Genomic DNA, 17646 nt, shown 5'->3' with positions numbered 1-17646 from the left:
ATATACATATATATACACATATATATATATATACACATATATATATATATACACATATATATATATATACACATATATATATATATACATATATACATATATACATATAGACAGAGGAGTTGCTAAATAATATCAGTGAAATGGCCTGTTCCCAGTGAGAAAGAACATTCGCTGGTGCCTTAAGCTGAAGTTCTCTGATGATTGATAAGTGTTTCAAAACAGACTTCCCAGAAATATAAATGACTAGCTGCCCTGCCACCATGCTGGCTAATGTCCCCCTTGACATGCACATAGGCTGACAGACAGAAAGACGGACTGATGGCTGACTGACAGACTGACACACATACTGCCACCAAGATTCTATGAAGGGGAAACTGAATTAATTGGTTTTTCCTTCTGTGGATAAGTCTTTAGAGTGGTGTGTATGTGGCGATAATGGTAGGTTGCACTGACAGGCAGGTTATTTAATAAATCCTGGGATGTGTAAGGCTGAAAGAAAGGACACACACAAAACAGAGAGAACCACTTTCTTTTTTTTGCTCTGTATCTTGTCTGCCATAGCCCCAAGTATCAACCTCTGATGTTCTTTTTTTTTTGTGCCGAAGGCACTCAAACGCGCTCGTACGCACACATATGTACGTGCACACGTATACGCACACGCAGCCCTAATCACGCACCCACATAAATACACTTAATCGCTGACACACTCACGCATGGCAAGAGCAGTACTGCTAACACATCCAAGCATGCACAAGTAGGCTATAAAAGCACACACAGAAACATGCACAAGATCTCGCTCAATCAGTCTGATTTGTTTGTTTCCTCCTAAGCATTTGAGGATTCCTCAAGGAGGGAAAAAACTTTGTATAATCAAGTCAATTATGTCATTCAATCAAGTCGAAAATCATTTCGAGCCCTTTCTCACATCCATTGATTGCAAAGTCGTGCTGAATATTTGCTTGCTGCGTTCTATTGTGCAAATAAGCCATCTTTATTTGGAATGGCAGGCCAGGCCACGGTGAGGTCTTCGATGCCACTTCCAACTGAAAAAAAGGGAGCAAAACAAAGTCCTTCACCTTGCTCACTGTCAGTCAAGAAACTAACAGTGGGCTTCATAGGGGAGAGCTGGTTGCATATTGTCTCTGAACAAGAAAAAAAATGCAGTTTCTATTAATTTCTAAGGCCTCTTTTGTCTCCGTCAGTACCGCGGTACATTATGTGCCCATGAAAAATCCATCCTCACTAAAATTGTTTAAACTCAAGGTCAAGTGCTGATGTTACAGGGACTGTATCAGCTGAAGGTGACCTTGACTGATGTGGATTATGACATGAGGGAAATGGATCTCTGCTCAGTGTGGGGAAATTATCTGTGAAATGCTGCCACTGTATCAAAGACTGTTTGTGTGTGTGTGTGTGTGTGTGTGTGTGTGTGTGTGTGTGTGTGTGTGTGTGTGTGTAGCTGTTGTTGTTTCTGATTCAGCTGAAGGTGTGTGTGTGGTGCACGCGCGCGGCAGCGCATCTTTTAGAGTCAGCATGTGAGAGCGCTATATATATGTCCTTGTATAGATGGGTGTGCATATATGCCTCACTCATGGGTGGGGGGATTTGCGTGTGAGAACAGCACGAAGCAGCAGCATAAAGAAACAGACAGCTAAATACAAGGCTGTGCCAATGCCGTCACAGTAGCCCGTTGAAACTTTATTTCCAATCCTGAGTTGTATTGGATTCTTATGTTATGCTATCACAGATAAAAAGAAAACATTATTTGTTTTTGTTCGGAGGTTTTTTTCCCTCTTTGTAGGGTGGTTTGGTCATGGCAGCTGGTTGTCACTGCTTGTTTGCTCTGTACGTAAAATACATGTTGCTGACCAGCCATGGTGCACTGCGTGAAGCTACTATATCTTCAGATGTTTGCCTGTCGAAACACATATTCATTTGTTCAACTGTAAAGATAAAGGGAAAAACCTGCCCTGCTGATTCCTCTTAAGGCTCAACGTTTGAGATAGCTATAAAGACTGAGATGCTGGTCAAGAGGTCAAAGTTACACCGGACTTAATCCAACATTTAATGGGAATTGAGAAGCGTTAAAGTGCGGGCTATTGTGACAACACCACGCGCGGTGATAAGAAAAAACAAGTCTTACCTTCCCAAACTGTTCAAAATACTGCTTCACGTCTTCCACTACTGTATTGGCTGACAAGCCACCCACAAATATTTTCTTTGTTCTTGTGACCATCTGGAAGGAAAAAGGGTGACAGGAGATGATTAGTGACAAAGATTCAAATGCTTTGTGCAACACCTTTAATGAGACTTCATACACAGTAAGTGAGCAGCACCTGGGTTGGAGGATGTAACAGAGCAAAGACAGTGTGATGCTAAACAGGAATACATGCATTCACACAACGATTAAAAAAAGTAGCACCAGTAAGATCACAAACACTTGAGCTTTTAGAAGGAAAAACAAAAATATTTTAGTCATGTGCCTTTTCTGCACAATTGCTTTTCGGACGGACGCGCAAATCAAATCAGATTGTGAGAGAATTTAAAATTTCATCCATTTCATCCTTAAAAGTTTGTTTATCTTACCAAAAATAAATAAATAAATAATTTATGGACTTTCAAAAAAAAAGAAAAAAAGAAAAACAATTAATGAGAGCTAGGAGATGGAATCAGAGTGCATTAAAGCCTCATTTAGCTTCAAACAGCGAGAATATTAAGGATTATTACCCACAGTATCAAAAAGGGCACAAACATCTGCTGCCGACTACATGCTAAATTTAGGAAGACAATTTAAGAGGGAAACACGGCAACAATTCAACATCAGCATGAGTGTAAAATCTTTTTTTTTTTTCACGCACACAAGGCTGCACCAATTAAAAATTAGCTGGTAAACTAAATGAAGTGATATTTATGTAGCAATATTTCTCAACACACCAAGTGTTTTCATAAACTCACAACCCCTTAACATCTAACAAATTAAACCGTATTAAAGGGTCTGTGTTATTTGTATTTTTTCTTTTAAGTGCAGGATATGATGTTATTATGATTAATGCTTTGGCCTCATCTGACTCTGCAATGAGAGGCTGCCTCTAACACTGTAGGGAGAAGGACTTTCACCTCAGACTGTTTCAGTGGTGATCACATTGCAGCTTATTATCTGATCCAGTCCTCGCTAGTAGCTCTACCTTTTAATGGTACAAAGAGAATGCTAAACGTATTTTTATTATGATCATGAAAATTCGCAATTATGCTGGTTATGGCATTAGTGAGGTCAATTAATCATCAACTTTGGAAACATCACTTGTTAATCTATCTATTGCCAAATGCGGTAGCACAGTGTTGATCGAGCTCTATGGCCCACTGCTGAGAGTAATGCAATATTTATCAATGCACGGTATTATCACCCATGTCTGTGGTGACTTTCCCAGAAGAAAAAAAGGAAAAAAAAAAGAAGCTGTATTTAGTTGCTGCTAATGCGATCAGAACATTTCCTTCTGCTGCAGCTTCACATTAAAAGCATCTACAGTAAGTGGCGAAACACAAATGGCCTTTTTTATGAAGTAGTCACCGCAAATGTAGTGTCTATCAGTGAGTGTTGCACTAAAGGCTATCATTCATCAAATATGCATCGACAAAACAAGACAGTGGTCATTTTCAGCATCTTCCCGCAGTTTGAAATACGGCAGGCGCTAATGGAACAAAGAAGGAGCAGCCACAGTGAGCTGCAGGCACCAGGCTGCACATCCTCAACTACTGACAGAGATAAGCCACGTTCCCTTTCGCTGTGCCCTACTATGTCCACAGTTATGCTACGTAAGACATAGTTTATGGGAAAAAATACATGTGTTGCTTGACTTGAAATTACAAGGGTTTTGTATGATGCCTCCTACTTTCTGAAACCAGTATAATTAAACCATGTTGGTCAGGAGTCACATCTAATTATACTCACTGGCCACTTTATTAGGTATAACCGCTAATTGCTCATTAATGCAACTATTTCATCAGCTAATCACATGGCAGCAGCTCAGTGAATTTAGCCATGTAGACAAGATCATTATGACCTGTTTACTTCAAACTGAGCATCAGAATGGGCAAGAAAGGTGATTTAAATGTCTTTGAATGTGGCATGGTTGTTGGTGCCAGATGGGAAACAACCAGACTTTATAGAGAATGGGTAAAAAAAAAAAAAAACAGAGACTAGCAAGTGATCAGTAGTTCAGAAAAGAATTGCCAGACTGCTTCAAGCTAATAGGAAGGCAACAGTAACTCAAGTAACCCCTAGTTACAACCGAGGTATGCAGAAGAGCATCTCTGATCACACAGCCTGTGAAATGGGCTACAGCAACAGAAGACCACACTGGGTGCCACTCCTGTCAGCTAATAAAAGGAAACGGAGGCTACAGTTCCCACCGTTCCCCAACAGTGCACAGCAGAAAACTGGAAAAAATGTTGTCTGATCTGATGAGTCTCGATTTCTGCTGTGATGCTAAGACGGCAGGATCACAATTTGGCTAACAACTAAACAAGATGAAAACATCCCAACTTGTATCAAAGGGTCAGGCTACTAGTGGTATAAAGGTGTGGGGGATATTTACTTGGCACATTTTGGGCCCCTTAGTGTAAACTGATCATGGTTTAAACCCCAAAACCTGCTGCTTATCATGTCCATTCTTGTAAGACTTGGCTTAATTTGCTCATATTCAGCTGATTTTCATCTCGAACTGGTTACCTGAACCTGACAGTGAGTTCACTGTACTCAAATGGCTTTCACAGTCACCCGATCTCAATCTAATAGAGCACCTTCAGGATATAATAGAACAGGAGATTTGCGTCATAGATGTGGAGCTGACAAATCTGTATTGCGTGACGCTATCATATACACAAACTAACCATGCCTTTACAATGTGTACTCCACACACAGTTTGGGCTTCTAGTGAGGGGCAAAAGTCCCCAACAGAACACAAGACAAAAATAGAGAGTCATTCGGAAATAGAATTTGCCAATAATACAATTGTAAATCAATTATCTTGTTAGGAATCCAAAGTCTGAGCTAAAAATATTTATAAACTGCCCTACATTACCTATGTGAAGAGGAAGAATGACGAGCTAGTGGAATGAAAGTCTGACCTAATTTTGGAACAAATAGGGACACATTGAGAAGAAAAGTTGAGCCCTTGACCCCAGAGTGAAAGGATCCAGTGGCTCTGGTTTGGAGGAAAGGATCACTGCAATTAAATACAAACTATCCATCCATCCTCTTTTCTGTCCCAAGGCAATAAAGAGTTTTTCTGTTTTGACATGTATGATGATGTTGGAAATCCTGCCGTGAAATTGCAGTACCTTCTTCTGCTTCTTCACCCAAACAACAGTCAGTGTTTTTCCTTATTCTTGAACATAGGGCATAGATTTTTGAACAGGTGCTGTCAACCACCACGATCAAAACCCAAAATGAAGGAATATGTTTTGGAAAAACTGTGCTCAAGCCCTCCGGTAGAGCTCCAGAGATTGGAGAATCAATACCAAAGCACACTGAAGCTGTTCTCTTTGTATATGCTGGCCCAACACCTTACTAAGACATGGTAGGTTTTTACTTTAACTTATGATGCATCTTATAAGGTCAGCTTGTTTTTCTTGTACCAGTTTGGCCTGTGCAAACAGAGAAAGAACAAGATTACTGTACTTTGAAGAAGACCACATTAACCCAAACAAAATATTTACTGTCTCTGTAAAGTACTAAACCCATTCTACAGATTGAAAACGCGCTGATACGATGTGGTATATAATGATTTTTGATGCACCGCTCTGTAATCTAACTGGCAAAACAAACAAATTTAAAAAAAAAAAAAAAAGAGGCAGAAAACGCAGTGGAGAAAGTCACGGCTCTGATCTCTCTCGGCTCGCCTAAATCAAACAAAAATAAATGATGGGGGCTGGATAAACATACTCTGGAGATGCCCGGCAAACAATCAAGAAAGCTGAAAGAGTCTACCTTGATCAAAATGCTGACCGAAACACTTTCCATCTATGAAAGAGGCTTAACACTGAGAAAAAAAGAAGCGACATTCAACTAGAGCTGAAGAACCATCTGTCAAGTGCTTTCCAGGTGCACACAGTCTCACAGGCACATAGCCTGCACATATGCACACAGCCTCCCACACATGGGTCCTCTCCTACAGTTAGTTTCTTTTTCATGAATTTTGCGCAAGTGATTTTTAAAAAATATATTGTTTTATCATACAACTCAATTAATCCAACTACAAAACAAAAAAAGGGAAAAGAAATGAAATAATTTCCCAGTTTTAACTCTAGTTTAAAGGTGAAGAAGGGAAAAGAGCTCAGCGCACAGCATCTTCTTTAGGCCTGGGGATGCCGCCAAGATGAACAAATAACCAGAAAAAAAGTAACCACGAGAGGCCGGGGCTGACACTGCACGCTCAACCAGTAAAAATGTAATCAGCGATGTTTTATTACACTGACAAGAGCAACGAGTCTCACTCAGCGCTTCATCAACTTCATGAGAATGTGCAATGGGCCACAGGTTTAAATATGCAAACACAGCTTGTGTAGTAATTAGTGATGGCACACAGGTGTCTAAATACTCTTGACCATCAATATTGCTGCAGATATCAGCCTGAACAATTCATAGAAAAACAAACAAATCAGTAAATCCAGTGTCTGACATGCTATAAAGCGAAATCTGAGTTCATCTGTGTGAGTTAAATCATCGTAAGTCAAGCTTTCCAAGATGGTATCTCTGTTAGTCCTTAGGTTAAATTGCTATTAGAAGGTTCACGTGGTAAAGAGGTAGTACCAGCCAAATTATGAATACTAACATGCAGTGTCACCTAATGTCAACGTGGCAATGATAATCTCAAAGCACACCTGAGGATGAGAGAGTACAGCTTAGACTGAAGAAAGCCGAGTCAAGTCTAGCATTACAAAGCCGAGCCTGACAAGCTGAGTCTGAGATGTCACCAGATCAGAGTAAAGGTAAAGATGCCACTCTTTTCTGGTGGGTTTTCCCTCGTGGTGATGAGAATATAAGAGTTGTTTTCTTTCCCTGCTTTCATTTAATACTTCTATTTGCTGCTCTGTAAAAACCTTTACAGGCTCTCAGTGAAGCTTGATGATGTTTCTTATTCACTGATTTGCAGCCCTTGACTACTGGCGGACATGCAAAGTATCAACTGACTAAATTAGGGTTATTCACTGGCCAAAACCCAGCAGCTGCATCATCTTCTGAACCCCTCCTCCTCCCAACATCATGCCTCGGGCCTCAGGGGTTATCAGCCTTGGATGCTGCCGCAGGCAACCCCCAGCCAGACAGCTGCTGATAAACTGGCTGTGCAAGCATTTATCAACATCACTCACTTTTATCATTGCCAATCTAGGTATAAAAAAAATAAAAACTAAAAATAAACAAGCCAATGTTCATGTCTGCTTGCCTCGCCACATCAGCTGTTTGTCCTGCTTTCCTTCTGGGCCACCCATTCCCCTGCTCATATTTCAGCCTCACTCCATCAGGCAGCAACTGGTCAAGTTTTCAGCCCTGTCTTCATACTCTGACATGTGTGCCCAATAGCTGATAGGATTGCTTGAGCCCTGGCACAACACAATTACTTTCTTTATTTCTCTCTCCATGGTGACAACAGGCATTAAGCCTCATAGTGCCAGAGCGGCAAAGTGAGTGAACTTATTGGAATCAACTGCGTTAGCGTATTTGTCTTTAAACATACACAGATCATAATGTAAGATGAAATTATATTGATTTCTTTTCCTTATCACACAAACTATCATATTAATTATACATTTGAAATGTAGGAAAGATATAAGTGACATAAGTGAACACAGCAGGGACGAAGCTGTACATCATAGTACTTTTAATGTTTGCAACCATTTTCAACGATATGCAAAGGGTTACAAGTGATCTCAATGTGTTTAGATAAAAGGTCTATAAATGGAGACGACTGTGTACTGTGGCTACTCTCCTGAGATGTGCGCCTCCAGCTAAAATCCCTCCAAAAGCACACCACAGAATCCCAGTGTAACATCCCTTAGCGCGTGAAGGGCACCTAGAAGCTCCATAATGCTACTGAAATGAAAAGCATGCAGCACTACGTGAAAAGGACACTACACACCAATATGAAGACCGCATCTAAACAGTCAACTTCCACAACAATACAATACAGAGATACTGGGCTGTCTCTTTGCATACACCTTGCTTGCCATCATTTTAGGGGGAAATTAATTAGATTGATGAATGTATCTTACATTTAGGTTATCATATCAGGTTTGCTGAAAGAAGGACGAAAACTATCCTTCATCACGTTTGCACTAATAAGTGCACCCATGAGCTGCAATCGCAAATAAAACCGTGTTCGATGTCGTCAGACATATCCTTACTGTACATTTCCTTAAAATATTGTCATATAATTGAGGCTATATCTGCTTTCCCTACTAGCCTCATATATTTTGTATGTGCATATTAGAGCTGGGCGATATGAGATTTTTTCATATCACGATGTTTTTTTCATTTCAGGCGATAACGATATCTATCACGATATAAGCCAAATAACTATATTTGTAAGATTTAAATGTGCCGTTGCTCACAAGTAAAATGTGAAATAATCAGCAGCTTGTTTTTATTTAAATATTTATTTCCCATAATAAGTTCAACAGATGTACTTAAGGAACATGAGACTTTTTCAGATAAATAAAGGCAAATATTGCAAACTACACAAAAGGCAGCCGCTAAAGCGTTTAAGTTTCAAAATAGAACAAACGAAACAGACTAAATTGTCAATTCCACTTAGAAACAAAATATTAATTCTAAAAATAAATCTTAGTTTGTTTTACAGAAGAACAGACAAAACTGACTAACTTTTGTCAATATCAAATAAACTGAGAACTAAAAGGAAATTCTCAATCTCTCCTTGTTGTATAGCTTAGCTTTTCAAACAGTTTTAACAGTTACTTTAGTCTGACAAAAGCCGAATGACGAATTAGCGCTTCCAGTCAGAGACTGAGGCTACGTCCACACGTACACGGGTATTTTTGAAAACGGAGATTTTCCGTTTTCGTTTTAAAAAAGAATCCCGTCCACACATAAAGGCAGAAATTAAGGAAAACGCTGCTATGAACATGCCAAAGCAGCAGGTGGCGCTAGATTCCTAACCGTGCAGAAATATTGGCCAATCAGAAGTCTAGAAGCCTCGGTGGGAAAAAGTAAACAAAGCTGGGGCATAGAAGCAGAACCGAGCCGTATGTGTGGACGGACAGTAACTGTGTATATGTAAGCATTTAAACACTGCAGAGAGTAGAATTAACAGTAACAGTATTGTAGAAATTCATTTCACCGAAACAATAACGTGGCGCACAGTGTGACGCATGCACCACTTTATTGTATTTCCAGACTTGCTTTCGGCACAATTTACAGTGCACGCTACTCTGTTTTTTGTCAGACTTGAAATAGCCGAAATACCTTCACACTACGGAACTTCTTTGGCTCTTCCGTTCGACAATCTCTCCGGCATTGGAACCATCATCTGTTTTCTCTTCGGTCACACTCGGTTGATTTTTCTAGTCGGCACACTCATTTCCTCCATTACCTGCTGGCTGCTTCCCAAACAAACACACGTGTGGCTTGGCACTTGTGCTGTACGTAACAAGTCACGCGACGTGACGCTGCGGCTGTGATTGGTTCGGCTCTGCGCTACTTAATTTGGATTGGCTGACCTCTTTTTTTTTTTTTTTTTTTTTTTAAGAGGACAAGAGCGGCGAGGTCTATCGCGATAGCTTAATTTCTCTATCGAGTAAAAGTTATATCGCGATACATATCGTTATCATTCTATCGCCCAGCTCTAGTGCATATGTGTAATTTTGATGAATGAATCAGTTACCAGCATGTGTTATCTGACAATAGAGCTTGATAGATCCGCTACACGCCAATGTATTAGTATCAGCATTCATAACAGCCAATAAATGAAAAATAATGAAGAGATGGGAGAAACACCCTTCAACAATTTTCCACATCATTTGTCCACCAGAGGGCACTCTACAGCTTCCTTGTTAGCAAAAAGTGCTTGGAACCTAAACAGCAAACAGATGATTTGAGCAGTCGGACCATAATCCACGACTCATTGTGACAAGACCAGAGTTTATTTTTAAACTGCATTGTCATATTATCTAAATAAGGACTCAATAATAACTGAATATAATAAATGTTGGAGAAATGTGTTTGTGTTTTGTGTCGATATATCCGATATGCCAGATTTTTAAATACCGAAATATCATTATTTTATTGGTCTTAAAAAGATACTATATCTGATCGAATATAATTTACTGGTATTTATTAGTAAAAATAAATAATTGCAATGAAACCAAGATGAACAAATTGAAAAATTTAAGTGTGAGTAAGTCACCAATTTAATTTGTACTTCTTGTTTCATTCCACAGTCCTTCTACAGTCTGCATTGTCTACTGACATTTAGAAGTTTCTGCTGGATTCTCTCTAAATCTACCTCCTCACTCCTCAGAAATACAGACAGATGAAGTGAAAATGCCATTAACTGAGTTGATGACAACACATTATGTTACCTTAAGTGCAACAAAGCCTTCACACCAAGTATTACACTGAACATTTTGAGGGTTAGAGCAAGAGAAGAGGGAATTGTTGTCGCCTGAGTTTTTGGGACATTGCCGTGTTTTGCAGTTAAGACAAGAATTAACGTAAACATACCAACAAAAAAAAAAGAGTGTTGACATTGTTGATGTGAAATTGCCTAACTGATGAGTCTTTGCTTCTTCCATGCTTTTATAGCTGTTCCACTAGCAACTGGAGCACCAACGCTGACATGTGGCATAGTAAACAAGGAACAACACAGAATTGGGATTGTTGCAATCACAGTTCACAGTTGGGGTTTAACAGCACGTCTATTCATCTTGCACTGTTCAGTACAAGATGTCTGGTTTGCTAAAATATGTCCTCGGGTCAGCCTACCCTGCAATCCCGAAGTGTCAGAAGCCTTAGCAACATGCAGCATTTGAGCTCTTTAATTAGCCCAATTCTAATTTTAAAAGTAAAAGACTCATCTCTTCTTTTGTTTGTTTGTTTTCTTCTTCTGTACTGACACATAGTAAACCATAACTCCAAAGTCAACGCTCACAACGAACAGTAAATTTTGTATCTCATCACGCTGATCGTGCTGTTGAGAAGTTTTCCTGCCATACTTGAGATACAAGGAGCAAACGTTGTTAACGATTGTCTTGTTTTAGGATTTATCTTTTTAAAACACAAAATGCATTTCTCGTTTCATAACAATTTACATAACTGCTGTTATTTTTCTAAAATATGTAGCAGGAGCATTAACATCGAGTCAATTGGATGAAATGACTTTGAAATTGCATCTAATTTGACACAGATCGTTTTACATGTTAACGAAGGAATTTTCTTAACTAAATCACAAACTATGCAATAACAGTCACGAAGAAACTGAAAATTCCCTGCGCTGCATTTAAAGCCATATTAGTTCTAATCATTCCGGTCTGCCTGCAGTATTTTAAAAAGTCTTTTTCAACAACATTCAGTTCAAGCTGACACTTTTAAAAAATGGACCACACTTCAACCCAGTTTTCCTTTAACCCAATTTTTCAAACATTCAGTTATTTTCGCACATCCCTAAGAGACAGTAAGGAGAGTTATCAGCATGAATCAGAAAGTTCGTGTGTGCCTCTGCTTCGATGTGTTTCTAATTTCTTGAGTGTGCGAGGCTGTGCATGCGAAGGGCTACAACAATTACTGCCCTAGTGCATTTATCATGGTAATAGAAGGCGTGCCACAGATGAGAGGGAGACCAAAGAAAAAAAAAAGTAAAAAGCTTCTGGTGCACTCTTATCAACACCTGTTAGCAGTTTTAAACAAAGACAGACGGAACCAAATGACTAACCATATACCTCTAAGAACAGCATGACCTTTTCTGTGAGGTCATCAAGAAAAAAAATGGCAGACGCTATCTCACTGTGCCTGTCACTTTAGTAATGAGGACTAGCCCTGGACTATTTTAATATTTTTATAAGTTAGAAAGAGACTGGTTTTCATTTTGTAACTGTTGGGGGGGGGGGCACATAATGGATTCTCGATTTTAATAAAAAGCACAACTCAAATTGACAATATCAATCTTTTTTCAGAACTTTGCATTTAGATTGGCCCTCCAGTTAATCATATTTTTTTGGATATCAAACGGAGCATTTAAAATAGCAATCCTTCAACTGTAAATCACTGGAACACAACGTTTCATTGTCCAGGGTACTTCAATACATAAAAAAAAGACTGTCATTGTCAATCCACATTTTATTTTTATTTTTTTTAAAAAGCCGTTTTATTCACATGTAGTTTTCCAAAAGCACTTAAAACTGTTTTGTGTACTGCACTCTATGTATTTTTACTGTTATAACTTTAGTCTGAAGCCCAAAAAGCATGAATTGATGCCAGTGTAGATGGAACATAACACAAACTTATGCTAAAGGCCAAGTGTATTACAAAAACCAATAGAATAATATTGGAATTGCATAATACAATATCAAATTCCATTCATCAGTTTGACAAAAGGGAGATTTATTTAGAATTAATATCTCTCCATCACAAGAGAAGAACTGGACAAACCTCCATGTCAACAAGAGAAGCCAAGCCAAGCCAATATACTAATGCATGATGCATCAACCACAGCCAAAAGCACCAAAACCAACTGGGTGTCTGAAAGAGGAATCCCCCAGCAAGTAAAACCCAAGAAGGTGTATTTGAAATAGCACTGGGACACCAGGCACACGTGTTGCTGCCACACTCAATTATTCTGCAAGGAGACCAACCCAACAAAAAGGGACGTGGAAGTGGGCTGCAGAGGGTCTGGCAATCCTCAGTCCTCAATTGGACCCGCAGTGAATGCAACAGTACTTGACAGTAAATTGAATGTTTATGTTTAATAAATTCTGAATTTGTGCAAAGTTCTCTTAATCACTTTTGTATGATACTCAATTAAAGGTTTTAGGAAAGCTAACTAGAAGTGATACATGGCATTTATAATCACCATTTTCCACTTGGAAACAAATATATTTTTTAATGTTTAAATTAAGAAATGAATTTACTTTTCTTTGCTGGAGGATAGGACTTGGCCACAGAGATGCACAAACACAAACACACAGTATAGGCAATAAAAACAAAGACAGTTTCCTCTCCTTAAACATGTTCTCTGACTCAAAAAAAAAAAAGACAGAAAAAGCAACTTGGAACATATCTTTTAAGCCATGCCGCACAAAGTCACTCAAGACCAGACTGTTTCACTGTGAAGACATATAATGACATTCTTTGTATCCACAGTAAGTGTAAACAATGTATCTCATTGCAAATCCTTTATAACATTTGGCTCCTGGTTTAAGTGTGCACTATAAAAGCAGGGGCTGCTACTGCTGCTGCGAGTGTCAAGGAAACCTGAATAGATAAGCCTGTAGCTAATATTGTAGTATCCAACATTATTGTTATTTGTGGAAAATTTAAGACTGCTACCTGTGGCAGCAAACACAATTCAAAGAGCCTTTGTGCTGCACCTACAAAAAAGCTATTAGTGTTTTGAACACGCACGCAAAACAAAGAATGCAATGGCAACGAGTGAACGTTATTAACTCTCCAAGTAGGATATGAGAGAAGATTAATATAGTGTGAAACAATATAAAAGTAGAGGAGAAGAAGGCAGAAAAAAAGTGCAACGTATTTATGCAAATCTTGACAATCCGGCTCTGATGTTTTAAGCATGTTGTCTTAAATTCTATTCAGAGAGGCATGGCAATGACAGATGGCGACAAAGACAGGTAATATATTTACTGGAAAAATTGTAAGCTGATAACATTTATGGTGAGAAGAAGGGAGGAAAATAGTGTTTATTCGCACATTATTGATGGATGTCCTTGCCTTTTTTTCTAGCATGAAAATCGCCCCGTCTTTCAGCGCTTTAAAGCGCGAAAAAGGTTATTTAAAACTCTGCCATACTTTGAGTGCTGTTTTCATACTTTTTAATTCATAAAACACTCTAAAAACATATATCTAATGGATTAATTACCACATAAACCTATGTCAGTATTTGTGGGAATATTTACTGACTCGGTCACAGTTTAGAATGAGTGCAAAATTTGGCTTCCCTGCAGTTTATTTATTTACCAGGGTTTTTTAACTATGAGCACAGCTGCACTTTGCATTAAGTGCCATGAAGTCTAGTGTCTGATTGTTGTGATGCGTGTGGTGCATGTCATGACAATTTTAGAGATTAGTATCTTTCTGCTGCACTTTGAATACTGATTGTAGAGATGGTGCGTTTGGGACTGCAAGCAACAGTCAAATGTCCCAATCTCAACAAAAACATCAGTGATTGAATAAGTTGGGAAAAATCTGTGTGGAAGATGTAGGGTCTAACTTGGAACTTAAACGGGACTGAAGCTGCTATGAGCTATTAACCCCCCCCCACCCCTCCCCCCACATCTATGTTAAAGAAGAGGACACAGAAAGGTAAAATAAATAAACGAGAGCTCCAGTGAAATAACTTCATAATACATTTTTTAATGTGCATGTCTTTGTGTGTCTCTGTTGCTCATTGTTCCAATCCTAACTGTCCACTATGCGTGCAATAAAAACACCGCTGCAGATTTTACACTTGCTTTTCCCAGACGTAAAATTTCAGACTCAATTTCCTCTGCCACCGTGGTCAGTCTGCAGTGATGAATCAGGGGCAGCACCTATTTGCATAAATTTCCATTCTGTCCTCCCATATGTTGGTCCTCTGAGTAGAACTCCTTAAAACAGTTTTACAAGAAACTTAACATGCTGGCATCTTTTGTTGTTGTTGTTTTTCTTTTTAATTCAAAAAACTAGTTGTAGTATACTTATTTTGTCATGTTATCAAATCCACACCCTCTTTTGAAAGAGACTCCCTCATTGCTGCTAAAACACCCAATTCAAACAGTCTCTCTCAGTACACATAGTAAAGCCCTGACAATAATTCATTTATTGCTATATAATCCTTGGAAAGCAATCACTCTTTGCTTTATATGTGCATTTAACATATTTCTTTTTGTATTAATCTTATTTTATAATCTGTATAATCTTATTTCTAAATGTTATAACGTTGCTGATTGATATTTCTGGTAATTCTACACATTTTTGTGTAAAAAAAAAGTGTAAAATAAATGTCACCGATTTAAAATCTCGACAGCCTTCAAGATATGCACAAAACAAATTTCCCTAACATATCATTATGCATCATTATGCTACTTATCATTATTTTTTACTTTTGTTTAGCTAGTTATTCTGTGTCCCTTCCGAAAACAACTTACGCAGTGTCAACGCGTAATTGACAACCGTCTCTTTACTTCCTAAATTTTCCTTTAGTGGCAGTTACAAATTGTGAAAGATCAGCATTTATCTAATATTGGCCTGTCGATAAATCGGTCAGACTTCAATTTAAATGTGCTTTAATGTTTGCCAATGAAGGTGACTAAAGATGAGGGAGTTATCTTGGCTGGTGTGACTATTGGAGCAACAACAACCATTCACTCACAAGGCAAACTATCCAAGCTTTGATTAGCAGTTAGCAAGCACTGGGAAGCAACAGAATGCAATTCAGTTTATCAACATATAACAACGCTCCATTGACTGAGAAGCGAGAAAGGTGAAGCCTCAAACTCGTGAATCCTTTATCCTGTTACCTGCTTAAAAATGCAGGTAATAAATACATTAATTTACTATGTACTATATTTACTAATATACTATATATATACATATATATATATATATATATATATATATATATATATATATATATATATATACATATATATAACCATATATATATATATATATATATATATATATATTATATATATATATATATATATATATTATATATATAAATATAATATATTATATATATATATTTTATGACAACAGCACAAAATACAAAAACATGATTTGTTGCAAACAAAGAAAGCTATCAGAGACAAACTGGTAGCTAATTTGCAGCTGTCTTTAAATTTGGTAAATTATTCTAAACTTAGCTACTAGCTGCTAGCTCTCTGGCTAGAGCTAGCAGCTAGAGAGCTAGCTGCTAGCTCTAGCCAGTCTCTTGTTGGCAGCCAACAAGAGACTGAGGGAGGAAAATGATGGAGGAGAGAGCCAATGCCTGTGTTCTGAATTTAGACTGACTGATTTTATCAGGAATATTATGTTTACTATATAATAATGTGTTTATTTTATGTTTATATATCAATAAATAACAATAATAAATTTATTTTAAATGTATTAATTTTAGATAAATGAATCCTGTCTTCTGGTCAGGTGGAAAACAGCATGCAAAGATTTGTGAGTTGAACCTTCAGCCTTGAGCTGACACAACAGGAAGATACATTCATGTGATGACATAATCATGTGTTCAACTCAACGTCAGCTACAGAATTGTGGCTTAGATAGCAGTTCTTCCCTGTAAGGGACGATTTGCAAGTATACTCTACAAAAAATATCGAAATGTCCTCATACCTGAATACCTGACCCAGAACACCTTTAAAAAACCAAATTAAATTCACATAACCAATCTAATCTCTAAACAATACCCAGTTCTTTCTCTTAACTCTGATGATTGCTTTTAGCTTATACTCCAAATTTGTCGTTGGTTGGCATCAGTCACCGCCCACTCCTCTTCAACACACACAAACACACGACGCATGCACACCATTCTCCAAGCCAGTTCGCAGGCAGGTCGCTGAGATCACACATCCAGCTATGATTACAAGGTGTAAGCCTTTATCATGGCCCTAACCTCTCACATATACAGGCTCGCAAACAGCTGTAAACACAGAGCCCCAGACGGGGAGGAAACAGACAGGGGATTTCGATGTCATTTCTCATACCTAAAAATAATGGGACAGATAGAAAAAAGCCATCGCACTTTGTTGTATAAGCCACAATTCTTGTCATTCTAGCAAGACAGCAAGATATAATTACTGGCATTCAGATCCTGACTGTGGCCTCGTTCATAAGCAACCAGAAAGCACCAGAGAGCATCTGTCAATGCGATGTAGTATGATCAAAGGCCTAGACGTTGTGCAGGCACGATGCACACGCGCACACGCAAGCACTCACACAAACACACACACACAGAAACATACACACGCAGGGAAAACATGGCCAGTCCAGGTAAACACTGCCTCTGTTCATTTGCATCACTAGAGCTGACTCACAAAGAGAAAACACAGCCAATAAACAACAAACAACAGCACAATCACTTTTGCTTTAGAGGGCATTCTGCACAGGATAGAAAACAGAAGGAGAGCACCAGATAGTAATGCGGGATTAGAACATCAGCGAGAGAAACAGGGAAAGCCGAGCGATTAGAAGCAGTGCCGTCTTTGTCCCAGCTGTAAGTTCAGGGTGAAGGGGCGCCGCTCGGTCCACTTCCACTCCCCTATACAGCCTCTTAAAAAGTGGCCCAATCTCAGATCTAGTGTGCATAAATAGATCTGTAATTGCTTATTACAATACAATTAGGGCAAAGGAGATGAGAGAAGGAAAGATGCTTAGTGCAAATGTGGAGTGACAGGCCAGAGCGCCCA

The 17646-nt window shown here is 38.6% G+C and overlaps 1 protein-coding gene across 11 annotated transcripts in view; it reads right to left on the bottom strand.

Moving 5' to 3' along the window:
* Positions 1-17646, bottom strand: part of msi2b (musashi RNA-binding protein 2b) — a 271166-nt gene that overhangs the window by 184245 nt on the left and 69275 nt on the right. For all 11 annotated transcript variants that reach the window (XM_005928504.2, XM_005928505.2, XM_005928503.2 and 8 more), the window contains exon 6: positions 2144-2236. In XM_005928504.2, coding sequence (XP_005928566.1) covers positions 2144-2236 — 93 coding nt within the window. The remainder of the gene's footprint in view (positions 1-2143; positions 2237-17646) is intronic.

This window comes from Haplochromis burtoni, unplaced genomic scaffold (genome assembly GCF_018398535.1).
Source record: "Haplochromis burtoni strain Fernald_Lab_line unplaced genomic scaffold, NCSU_Asbu1 Contig_115, whole genome shotgun sequence".
NCBI lineage: Eukaryota > Metazoa > Chordata > Actinopteri > Cichliformes > Cichlidae > Haplochromis > Haplochromis burtoni.
This window is presented reverse-complemented; position numbering and strand designations above follow the sequence as displayed.